Here is a 13,522-nt window from a genome sequence, read left to right as displayed (position 1 = left end):
CCAACTGCCGAAACCGCTCCCACTGCAAACGGGTGGTCCATACCTTCCTACCAGAACAGATAAAAATATGTGACCACTGATGAAGGTCTGAATTGACCGAAACGTCTGGTCTTAATACACTGTTTGTACCAAGGATCTATTTGGGCTTTTTGGATGAAACTACTGCAAAAAACTTGAAAAAAATAAAAAAGTTAGAATGCAATAATCCATATCTGAGTGCCGCAATTTTCCATCCTGAGGATAGGCCATCGATATCAAATTACTGGAGCACCTGTTTAATGAGACAACCCCTGTAAACTTGTTCCAAAGTTTAAGCCTCATGCAGACGTCCGTGGAACACGGTCCGTGAGATACCGGACTGGCATTGCAGGAGCGCACGGCGTCATAGCAACCAATGACGCCGTGCGCTCCTGCAATGCCAGTCCGGTATCTCACGGACCGTGTTCCATGGAGGTCTGCATGAGGCTTTATTCTACTTCAATTAGTAAAAGAGGATTTACATCCCAAATAAATAAAAAAATAAGATTGTCATTGTAGTTATACAATGAAACTTAATTTTGGTAGCCCAGTCCTGAGAACTCCAAGCCACTGCACACCTCCACCTGGAGAAATCTGGGCAATGTAAGTTCCCTATCAGTATGTCTTTGGAGTGTGGGGGGAAACCAGAGTACGATTCGTGCACCTGTGTTCCATCCGCGTCCACTATTACTATGTAACTAAGGAATAAACTGCAACAGCAATTTGTGACCAGTGGTGAGTGCCGCGGTGCTTTTCTCTTATTTAATACATATTACCACAAGGACTGTATCACCGAGAGAGCACCACCGTGAAGGTTCTGGATGCCAGTGTGAATAGCTTCTTAGTGATCGCACAGACACATACGGCAGTGCCGGCTGCGTTTTCTCTTGCTCTCTGCAGAGTACCGTGAGGAATCGCACGCAAACAGTGGGGGAACATACAAACTCCATGCAGATGTTGTCCTTGGTTGCTGACCACCGGGTCACCGTGCGGCCATTGGTGAAAAGCAATTCATTAAAAGGGTTCTGCAACCAGTACATATTGATAACCTATGCTCAAGAAAGGTCATCAATACTTACTAGCTGTACAAACCCTTTAAGAGTAACACCAAATTTGTATGCACTTCTTTTTGCCACTGCATTAAAATGTCTGGCTCTCCTCAATATAGAAATAGCAGTATCTCTCTAAGAAAAACAGACACTTACCAGAATTTGGGTATTACTCCAACTACTGATTTACTAAAACATGGATATTTTTACATTTTCCAGTCAAATGTTTATTCTTGGTCATTGCCCTGTGTAAAATACTTTGGGGGTCATTTCCGATCAGAAATACGCCTATATTTCTGGTGCAGACTGCGGTGCAAAAGTTGACTTTTCCCCGCTCAAGGCAGGTCTTAAAAAGTGGGCAGGGAAGGGGACGGCCTGCAGGCTGTCTTGTTCATTATTTTCTACGCCTGTTTTAGGGGTAGAAAATGTTCTAAATGTAAGACAGCTAGGAAACTGTCTTACATTTAGACTGGCGCTGGATATGCCAAAGTTTTGTAGAGGTTGGTGCCTCTTCATAACTTCAGCAGATCCACCGCCGGCACAGGGGTTTATTAAAACCGGCGTCTATAAATGACCCCCTTTGTGATCAGCAACACTATCATCAATCGCTGTTATTACGTGTTATTATCTGCCAATGTAAACTAACCCTAACCATGCATAGAAATGAGAGATTAAAAAGAACAGTGACACTATAAAATCTTTTCTAAATTAATTTTCTATATCACTACTGGTAGTTCTCCTAAAAGCTATTTACCGTGGAAAAACCAGATGTTCCCGACAGAATCTTCAAATGCAGCATCAACAGACTCAGGGATCCCTTTCCAGTGTCGGGAAGCTAATGCTGGATACCCACTCTGAAGTTTTCCCCCTCTCAGGCGCCAAACATATCCAGATCGAAAGAAGAACAGCTCTCCACGGATTGTGGATACAGCATCAAAATCTGTTGCACAGGCATCTGGCTAAAAAAAAAGTTGGATAAACTGATATCAATACAAGGCCATTAGTTCAACAAGCAAGGTGTGTATTAAACTGCACTTATATATCAGGGAACTACTAGGTATGATTCCTTAATATACTTCTACTATTGGAATAATTCCCTTTTAGTTAAAGGCAAGGTAATTTCAACTATTGTTACCATTTATTAACGTATAATAAAAATAAAATAAAAATTAAAAATTCATAAATTGGTAATATATAGGAGCTGACCTCATACTGTGTTGTATGTAAGCTACCTCTAATGCCAGAATTTTATCGCTTAGGGCCCTTGCACACAACTGTATGCCCTTCGAGACATACGGTCCGTGAGCGGGCCATATGTTCCGGAGCAGCATTGATCGTGCACATGGGAGCACTCAGCATTATAGATTACAATGATGATGTGCATGTCGGACCGCCCGTTGGACTATTGTCCTGCACTCGTAAGATCATAACAGTGCGGGTCAATAGTCCCGCGGGCGATCCGATGTGCAATGCATCACAGTAGCCTATGATGCTGTGTGCTCCCGTGGGCACGATCAATGCTGCTTCGGGACACATGGCCCGCTCACGGACCGTATGTCTCGGAGGGCATACAGTCTTGTGCAAGGGCCCTTAAACAGGATGTACCACCTCTCCTGACGTGTTTGTTTTCGTAACTACTCGCATTCCTCATGTGATACCAATTCTGGAGCAACTAGCCTTATAACTCTATGGTGTCATTATTCCTACTAGAAATGTATGAATAAATATACAACTGGGTGCTACCAGTTTGGGGTTTGTCCCTAAACAGTCTGACCCTGGCATGACTTGTTACTAAAACATACATTTTAGGAATGGTGACAGGTCCTCTTTGATGCTATATGTCTTTACAGCAGAAATAGTGATCTCTATCAGTAAAGGTCCCCATTGGTTCCCATTGTAGTCAAAGGGGTCCGGCAGTGAACGGCAGTATCCGACTGTGCCGAATATGGTAAATTTGGCAGGCTGTTCTTCTGCCGGAACAGCATGCTGGATTTAAAAACCCAGATGTGAGTAGCCTAGGGACTGTAGTTGTCTACATATTATATGGCGATGATCCTGTAGATTTTAAAGATCAAAAGAGGCGTTATACTGTTATGCTTTTGTAGTGTGACTCTTGTGGCTCTTTTATATTCTTGCCTTCATAAGGAAGAAAATATATGGGCAAGCAAAGAGCATATAAAAACAGATTTTTAAAATTCAGCACTAAAGTAAGGCTTTCCTTAGAAACTTTTAGGATCATCTCCTAGAATGGAAGACTCCTTGGAAAATAATGCAGCTGCTTTTTTGGTGCAATTTTCTTTTTTCCATGGATATTGAGACCTTGACCTTGCTCTGTTTTCTTCTTTACATTCAAAATCAAGATCAAGAAGTCACAAATTGATATGTGGCGGCAGAGAAAAGCATTGGGCAAGGAAACATAAGACATGTTGTCTCCATTGTGTAATAATACTTTAAGAAGACATTTGAAAAGAAGAGGTTAAGTTTAGACAACCCCTTTTACACTCTACTATAAGGGTACACAATTTGCATTATCCGACAGCATTATTAAACAGACCTCAGAATAAGGAATCTCATTGCTCTCAGGCTCAAGCTGGCGGCTTTCTGGCGTTATAGTTGGAGCTGATGTTGGAGCTGATGTTGGAGCTGATGTTGGAGGTTGTGGAGCCCCGTACAAGTATTGGATTCCCTGTTTATCATCTGTGCTAAGGCTGAGTGGATAGCGGAAGGTATAAAATGGAGACATCAAAGACTTGGAGACTGAGGAATGTTGTAAGCCAAGCACATGGCCAAACTCATGAGCAGCTACTTGCAAAAGGTCTGTTCCTACAATGGATGAAAGCAAATATAATGAAATGCTGGACATCAGCTTCTATAGTAAAAGTATAGATAGATAGATACTAGTATAAGATAGAGACATTAGTGCCATGTAAAGGGTAATGGCCAGTAGTACTTACCTAAATTATTCCCAATGGTCCAAGCTTCATCATAGTCAAAATGCACATCCCCTTCTCGATGTGTTTTTGGAAAAAAAGCATGAGCAAGAATGCCTCCAGGACCATCGAATGGCAAGTTGTCTCCATGCCAGTACCTGTAAAAGCATAGCAGTGTAATTTAATATATTGATGTTTCACTCCTTGTGCAGAGCTGACTCTGCACATAATGTCTATGATCTGAGGATGCGCTTCCACTTGTCCATGTATCTGACTCAAAAGTAAAGGTAAACAAGTAGACAAACTACACCATTTACTGTAGCCTGGGCTTCGTTCCAGGTTCTTAACTGTACCATTCACCCTAATTCTAAACTATGTGCGACTGAGGCTTCAGGCCGACCATAGACATGCATTAGATGTCTTTTTTGTCAGCCCTTATAAACATGCACATTAGGATCGGCCAAATACTTTATTTCAACAGGGGAAAGATTTTCCTGTTATCAGTTTATTCAGGAATATTCAGAAGAAATAAGGTATAAATAAGCCTAACACAAAGAGACATTGAATCCGCAGAGTTCAGTTCATGCACTTAAAGGGGTTGTCTGCTTTTTACTATTGATGACCTATCCTCAGGATAGGTCATCAATATACGATCGGTGAGGGTCCAATTCCCAGAACCCCCGCCAATCAGTTTGAAGAGAAGGCAGCGCCCATACGAGCACTGCTTTCTTTGCTCGGTTTACCTTTTCGCCATAGCAATTGCAGTGGTGAGCAGATGTAATTACAAGTATAGCGTCCCCATTTACTTCTATGGGACGTCTCTGGCTGTTCAAGTGAATAGGACGGATCTGTCCCATAGAAGTGAATGGGGATGCCATACTTGTAATTGCACTGCTCACCATCACCACTACAATTGCTGCTGCAAGCCAGTAAACAGAATAGAGAAGGCAGTGCTCCTATGAGCGCTGCCTTCTTTTCTGATTGGCGGGGTTGCCAGGAGTCATACCCCCACTGATCTGATATTGATGACCTATCCTGAAGATAGGTCATCAATAGTAAAAAGTGGACAACCCCTTTAAAGGAGTTGTTTGAGCTACAAATAATGATGAGCTATCCTTAGGATAGGACAATTCAGTGATGGCTAACCTCCGGCACTCCAGCTGTGGTGAAACTACGACTCCCAGCATGCTCCATTCATTTCTATGGCATTCTGGGAACAGCCAAGGAACTGTGCATCTTGGGAGTTGTAGTTTTACCACAGCTGGAGTGCCGGAGGTTAGCCATCACAGGGATATGTCATCAATATCTAATGAACAGGAGCTGAGCTGCATTAAGCTGGCACTAGAAACTACACAGTCTTCTACTTCTGTTCCGTATGTGTATAGTTTTCAGCTCCGTGGCTGCCCAAAACATCTGATTGGTGGGGGTGCTGGCTTTCAGACCCTCCACCAATCTGATATTAATGACCTATTCTAAAGACAGACCATCTGTAGTCAGCTCGTATCTGCTGTAGATTTGATTTTCTGGCACATAGTCTGGGAAAATTGGAATACATTTATTAAGAATTGTCAGAAATACCAGTCTAAGTACAGTAAGTATGCCCCTTTGTGTATATGTTGTTTTGCTGTTCAGACATATCAGTAGCACAGTACATGTGGATGCACAGTTGTATCCATGACAAAGCTGCAAGTATGAAAATAACTAGAGATACAAGGTTCTTTGTAAAACCCTTGCATTATGAGACTTGACAGTTATGTTTTTAAATGATTAGGCTTTAGGCTTTCATCTCAGGAGGAGATTCTGAACATTTTGGCAGTCGACCAAGCAGTGAAAATGTTAGTGAAGTACCCCTACCGGAATGTCTCTGGTTGGTAGAATAGGGAGATAAGAATATAGTGAAAAGAAGCTTGAAGCAGTTGCTGTAATTTATTCCTTCTCCCCAAGAAACTGTAAAAAAAAACAACACTATTTTCTTATAGTTTTATGTGTCTGAATACCTATTGTATATTAAAGGACTGTCAGGAACTTTTCATCACATTATCGCCCTCCTCCCTTACCAGTAGAGAAATATACTGTATGTTCAGGAATCACATTTTTTCTACTTATTACTCTATTGTTTGCTGTATCTGGGTCATGAAAAATTTTGGTCTCTTCAGTTCTGATGATTTTGGAGAAATAATGTATGTATATGTAGACATGAAGTTTTACTTGTGGTGTGTTGTGTGTCTGCTTGTATCACACCTTTAGGCACAAACATGAATTTTTATTAAATTGACTGAAGGCACCCATGAGTACAAACTGCTACATGAAGGGTGTATTGTGGTTTTACTATTTTTATAATTCAAGGTTAATTTGTTTATATTGTTCCAGCAGGTTTTTTCCTCCCTTTCTCTCTCAGAGTGGCTGCTATCTTTAGCCTACCCCTTAAAGCACACATGTGCAATCCTGTCCCCCTATGAAGCACGCAGAGTAGTCCATTCTAGCACACTACTGCTCCAAAACAGCTTTCCTTCCAATATATAATACCATAGTGGATTGACGGCTTCTCTGCTTGTCAGAGAAGCTAAAGATGCCACTGTACATGCATGGATTTTCAGACAAGCAGAGAAGAAGCTTCCACTGAGTGGATAGCCTGCTCACCAACCTTTACTTAGAATGCAGGATGCTTGGACTCAAACAGCCCATGTGTGTCCACGATTGAAGACAAAAAAGGGTGGACGCCATGTAAAAGGATTAGCTGAAACACTAGGGGGCGCTATAACATACAAGTGGAATAAGCTGATACAGAATTATGTTTCTAATAGGGTGTCAATTAAAAAAATGAATATTATGATATAATAATACATTGTGTGACATGTTAATTACATTTTGCTTCCTGGAATAACCTCTTTAAAAGCCTTTCCTGTATACCAACTCAGACAAAGCTGTCAATCACTATGTGGGGAGGGAAGTAGGACTTGGTTTTCTCTATGAGTCTTTCTGCATTTAAACACTTTTTACATAATAATACTGTATAAAATCAAAGAAAACTATATATCTCCAAACTCATAATTTCTCCCTTTGTCCCAAGCTGCCCTCCAGTACTGTATCATAGGAGACCTAACAGAGCTGCTTTAATAATAAAATCAAAGGCACATAGTAGATCAAGAAGAAACTGACCAGTATTATTTACTCTGTACACAGGAACAAGGGCATTTTAAAGAACTAGCCAGCCATTCCAAATGTAAGCCCTATACATCACATGGCCCACTTCTTTCTTTTACTACCATCTCTTTCTTATGCCACTTACCTGGTGAAGTCAATATTGATGTCTGCACGTCCTTCATGTACCTCAGTGAATGTTAGAGGAGTAACCTCACTCCATACTCTAAGTGCTTCGGCAAGAGTTCTTCTCACCTTTACCTTGCTGAGCTGCCATGGAAAGCGGATAAACCTAAAACACAATGAGGGAATGTTAAAAATTGACAGTAATATCCACACTTAGATTCACCTTTATTTTACTGTTCACATGTATATGTCGTTTTATGGAATGGCCAGTAAATGTTTGACAAATCAGTATGTGTAGCATGCGTATTCTGTTGCAGTTTTAGCTATGTACACTTATTGACAAAAAAATATAAAGCACCAAGAAGGAGTTGTATGTATGTAAGATATTACGGTTAGAGAAAAAGGATACACTTATTGAGGAAAACTGTACAATTGAAAGAAGGCTCTAGTACACTGTTGGCCTCCTCTAGCCTTTATACAAGATGAGGTAAGGTTGCACATGGGGGTATACAGGTTCTGTAGATCCTACACACTTGTAGGTTGCCAAAGCTGATGTCCCAGCTGGGCCATAAATGCTTCATTGGCAATAAATCTTGATTAAAAAACAAACAAATGCATAAGATCTTTATATCTACTTTGTTTCAAGGCTTTGGACACCTTTGACATGGAAACAATACATAAGTTTCATTCATTGCTTCATTCATTTACAGAGTCCCAATATTCAATTTTCAACACTGCCCCTAGTTTCAGACTTTTCTCATGTGGACATGTCCCTCTCAGTAATACATACTGGATGTATGGTCTGTATGTCTAGGATGCTGTTGCCCTCACTAGGTCTAATGTATCAGCATAGCTTAAAGGGGCTATCCAATTTCAAGAAAACCCCCCCACATGTGCCGTGCCCCTCACCGGTAATATACTTACCCCACTCCTCATGCAACGGGCCGCCTCCACCCAGGGCCCTCTATATCGCGTTTAGTAGGAATGCCGAGTGGTTTAGTGCGGCCTAAATTTCTCTCTATGTGTGTCACGGTGCTCCTATCTGGATACAGCCGGACCCCAGGCTTTGGCTCCGAAGCAATAAATAGGCGGAATAATTGAGGGATTTGAAAAAATGACTTGAGTCCAGACCTTGAGATGAAGTGCAATTACAGCTTTACTTGAATAAAAGTTTTCAGGCTTTGTCTTGGTTCCAGCAGGCTTTAGCATGAACTGGCAGGCAAACTCAACTCTGCTTTATCTCTTTCTCTGTTGTACTGACAGGCTAGCTTACTAACTTTGATTCCTTCTTTATGCTGCACTCCACTCTTTAGTCTGACTTAGTTTCAGCCAAGGAATAGGTTAGTCTCCTGTCAGCTCCAACATGGAGTCTGAACCGGTATAATCTAGAACTGCCACACTTCCTTCTGGTAGCAAGCAAGACTGGCCCACTTCTGCCCAAAGGGAGGAGAATGGAATGGTGAGTTCCATTCTATCTAAGGATAGCTCTGCCATATTTGCTGCCACCTGCTGGTGAACCAGGCGCATTACATGTAATAAATAGTTACATAACAAAATTATAGATGCACATTGTGGTGAACCTGGAACAGAATACATAGATGACATTGTGTTATCCCAATAAAGACAGTAGCAGGATGCAGTAGTGGTACCACTCTGTGGTGTTACGCCCGCTCCTAGCGCCGCATCACCGCTGCTGTTTCTCCCTCTACACGGATGAAAATATCTGGTGTAAGGGAGGAGCAGCCAATGGCAGGTGGAGACGGAGGCGAGCCTCCCTAAAGTCACCCGCTATGCTAGGGAAGCTCATCCCCGTCCCCGCCTGCCATTGGCTGCTCCCCCCCCCGACACCGGATGTTTTCATCCGTGTGCAGGGAGAAGCAGCAGCGGCGATGCGGGGACCAGGAGCGGCGCGGGGAGCGGGGTAAGTATATTACCGGTGAGGGCCGGCACATGGGGGGGGGGGGGTTTTCTTGAAATTGGATAACCCATTTAATTCCCAAACTGATTTCCCCTTCTGCAGGTCATAAGGAATTTGCTCCCACTTTTACTGACAACCGCTGATGCCGAGGAGAATGTGATTCCCACTGCAGAGTTTCCCTGAGTACTCTGCTTTCTCTCTACACTTGTACACAGCCTATGGGATTCTCCCCTTGTAAACTACCTTGTGTTTGCTTCGCTTCTATTTATACCCATGTGTACTGCCATCTTGGATGCTTCCTCTCTCTCTCCACATACATCCGCTGTGTAAAACACTATAAGAAGCGAGGTGAGATCAGACAGTTCCATCAAAAGCTGTGGAGGCCCAATACTTATCATGACTGACCATTGCTGCACCTAGATGTAACCACACTAGGCAATCCTCTGTGAACAAAATATAATACACAAGTGAGGCTAGAATAACATTAGCTTTGGAAGCTCTGTTCGGAGCCTCCGTTGCAGATTCTGTCCTATTTGACAGCAGAAATAGTGCTATATGCAGCACTCGTGCCTTGCAGCAGTGGGGTCCTAGGCTTGAATCCGACCGAGGACATCTGCTTGGAGTTTGTATGTTCTCCCTGTGTTTGCGTGGGTTTCCTCCGGGTACTCTGGTTTCTTCCCTCACAAGACATACCGATAGGGCACTTGGATTGTGAACCCCACTGGGGACAGTGTGATGATAATCTTTGTAGAGTGCTACGAAATATGTCAGCGCTATGAAGGTGAAATAAAATAAACCTAATAGACCACATTGTAATCAAAAGGAATCCGGTGCCAATGGTATCCATTCTGTGGTGGTTCCCTGAATGAGTCATGGTTTATGTTATAAAGAGAAACCACAAAACAAAATTCAAACAAAGCCTAAAGCAGATCTTCCCGTTCTATGTACTACAAAGCCCTGGATACAGATGTGGCAGACTCTCAGCTATGATATCTATCCAGTTTAGGAGGGGGTGTTCATTCTCTGGACATATAATACATAAATACATCCACCATATCCATCATCAGTTCCATGTACAAGACTTTATAATGGCAGACATTTAAAAAATGTACACTATGTAGCTTTGTATGACATTCCTGGATGTATAGGGAGCAGGGCTTGACGGGATTGGCCACTTTCTGATTACTGTTGACCAAACTGTACAGTCGATATAAAAAGTCTACACACCCCTGTTAAAATGTCAGGTTTCTGTAATGTAAAAAAAATGAGACAAAGATAAATAATTTCAGGACTTTTTCCACCTTTAATGTGACCTATAAACTGTACAACTTAATCAAAAAAGCAAACTGAAATCTTTTAGGTAGAGGGAAGAAAAAATATAAAAATAAAATAATATGGTTGCATAAGTGTGCACACCCTTAAACTAATACTTTGTTGAAGCACCTTTTGATTTTATTACAGCACTCAGTCTTTTTTGGTATGAGTCTATCAGCATGGCACATTTTGACTTGGCAAGATTTGCCCACTTTTCTTTGCAAAAACACTCCAAATCTGTCAGATAGCGAGGGCATCTCCTGTGCAAAGCCCTCTACAGATCACCCCACAGATTTTCAATCTGATTCAGGTCTTGGCTCTGGCTGGGCCATTCCAAAACGTTAATCTTCTTCTGGTGAAGCCATTCCTTTGTTGATTTGGATGTATGCTTTGGGTCGTTGTCATGCTGAAAGATAAAGTTCCTCTTCATGTTCAGCTTTCTAGAAGAAGCCTGAAGGTTTTGTGCCAATATTGACTGGTATTTGGAACTGTTCATAATTTCCTCTAGCTTAAGTAAGGCCCCAGTTCCAGCTAAAGAAAAAAAACAGCCCCAAAGCACGAAGCTGCCACCACCATGCTTCACTGTGGGCATGGTGTTCTTTTGGTGATGTGCATTGTTGTTTTTGCGCCAAACATATCTTTTGGAATTATGGCCAAAAAGTTCAACCTTGGTTTCATCAGACCATAATGCCTTTTCCCACATGCTTTTGGGAGACTTCAGATGTGTTTTTGCAAAATGTAGCCTGGCTTGAATGTTTTTCTTCGTAAGAAAAGGCTTTCGCTTTGCTACTCTACCCCATAGCCCAGACATATGAAGAATACGGGAGATTGTTGTCACATGTACCACACAGCCAGTACTTGCCATATATTCCTGCAGCTCCTTTAATGTTGCTGTAGGCCTCTTGGTAGCCTCCCAGACCAGTTCTCTTCTCGTCTTTTCATCAATTTTGGAGGGATGTCCAGTTCTTGGTAATGTCACTGTTGTGCCATATTTTCCCCACTTGATGATAACTGTCTTCACTGTGTTCCATGGTATATCTAATGCCTTGGAAATTCTTTTGTACCCTTCTCCTGACTGATACCTTTTAACAATGAGATCCCTCTGGTGCTTTGGAAGCTCTCTGTGGACCATGGCTTTTGCTGTGGGATGCGACTAAGAAAATTTCAGGAAAGACCAACTAGAGCAGCTGAACTTTATTTGAGGTTAATCAGAGGCACTTTAAATGATGGCAGGTGTATGCGGACTCCTATTTAACATGATTTTGAATGTGATTGCTTAATTCTGAACACAGCTACATCCCCAGTTATGAGGGTGTGCACACTTATGCAACCACATTATTTTTTTTTTTTGTTTTCTTTCCTCTACCTAAAAGATTTCAGTTGAGTGGTACAGTTTATAGGCCATATTAAAGGTGGAAAAAGTTCTGAAATGATTTATCTTTCTCTCATTTTTTACAGCATAGAAACCTGACATTTTAACAGGGGTGTGTACACTTTTTATATCCACTGTATGTAAGATAAATGTATGGTACTTACTAATCCAGCCTTTGTTGAAATTCTGTGCCATTTTCTATATTTCATAAGGTATGTCCTCTTGTTCACCAAGCCTTTTGTGCTATCCACCCAGAGGTCCTGTCCATAAGAGAGCTATTGATGGAGAGACATGTGACCAGGCACATCACTCAGCCTCCTGTAGGCAAATACACTGTATGTGCTAGTGCCTTTGCCATCATAGACCACAATGCAAGTTTCAATCGGCTCTTTTCTGTTTTCACAATCACAGCTCTAAAATAGTCAGAAAAAATGGGAAAGAGATCCGCTCACCTCTGTCCTCTCAGGGTAGGTGCTCTAATCCGAAAATTGAGACACCCCTCAAAGCTTGGTCTAGTTAATATTTAAATATGGGATTGGCACTCATATATGGAAAAAGGACACTATTTATTATTGTAGGTAAAATAGGTGTCTACCTATGGCATATACAATATCAATAAAAAAACAATATAAATGAATACAATAATAAATCAAAACACAATATGCATATTATCAATGTTAAAAAAATAAAAATAAAATTGTTGTGGGACATCAAGTTGTAGACAAGTCACACTAATGTTTTGGGTCCCGTGGTTTTCATGAGACATACTGTCGGGCACTTGTAGCCCCAGCCTCCTGCAATTTGGCATTCAAATGTTGGGAGGTAGGTATTAAATAATAGCAAACATATCTTGAACTTTGTGTGGAACTGAAACCCACAGGGCTTACTGTATGAGGACTAGTGTACACAAGTATGGAAAATATTTCACATAGTGTAAGACGGTGGAGTGACACCCCCCCCCCCCTCCTGGACAAGTTTGGGGACAGGGGTGGTCTGGCCATACAAATTTTCCAGTGGGCCTATGCCCATGGGGCCACCCGAGCCCTTCTTGTGGTCGCTGGCCAGGCACATAACGATCTGAGGGTGCTGTGTGGCTGCTGGGTCCCGTTGCCTGCTGGTGCTGTGCGGGGGCGCGATGGTCGCTGCACAGTGCCGCGCCAAAGTTAGAGTAGGTCCCCACTTGAAGAGGCAACCTTGTCGTGGTAAGTGGGCCTATGCTCTTTGATCAAACTGTATATTAATGCCTCCTTTTAGTGCATAGCATAAGGTTATATTTATTAATAATAGTGCTGAATAGCCATGTTTTATTATGCTGATAATTAAAACAGTTATTATATCAAAAGCATAGTATGAGGATGTGCGATTTAGATTCTCTCTCACATATTGAATACATAACGATCTGATGCTTTCAACATTAATTAATGCTAGGATCATCAGGTACCTGGCCAGTAGCCACAGGTGCCCTCCTGAATTCAACTGTATCACCGTCCTCAGTATGGTGATAGGGCAGTGCTGCCTTATGGTATTGCTAGCCCCACCTATCTCTGTGGTCCCTGCTTACTTGTGTTGGCCCTGCCTACTTGTGTTGTCTCGTCTTCTGTCAATTTAGACTCATCTACAACCAGAGGCACTTTAAGTTCCCAATCCATCCCTG

General features: G+C 42.0%; 1 protein-coding gene across 1 annotated transcript in view; it reads right to left on the bottom strand.

Annotated features, from left to right (window-relative positions):
• MMP11 (matrix metallopeptidase 11) overlaps nt 1–13,522 on the bottom strand; it is a 56,032-nt gene that overhangs the window by 13,754 nt on the left and 28,756 nt on the right. The window contains exons 3-6 of the mRNA XM_040420241.1: nt 7,287–7,430; nt 4,022–4,155; nt 3,622–3,890; nt 1,822–2,026 (exon numbers count right to left, since the gene is read on the bottom strand). Of these exons, the coding sequence (XP_040276175.1) occupies nt 1,822–2,026; nt 3,622–3,890; nt 4,022–4,155; nt 7,287–7,430 (752 nt within the window). The remainder of the gene's footprint in view (nt 1–1,821; nt 2,027–3,621; nt 3,891–4,021; nt 4,156–7,286; nt 7,431–13,522) is intronic.

The sequence above is a fragment of the Bufo bufo genome, chromosome 2, assembly GCF_905171765.1.
Source record: "Bufo bufo chromosome 2, aBufBuf1.1, whole genome shotgun sequence".
Lineage (NCBI taxonomy): Eukaryota > Metazoa > Chordata > Amphibia > Anura > Bufonidae > Bufo > Bufo bufo.
The sequence above is the reverse complement of the archived record's forward strand: the minus strand, read 5'-3'. Positions and strand labels throughout refer to the sequence as shown.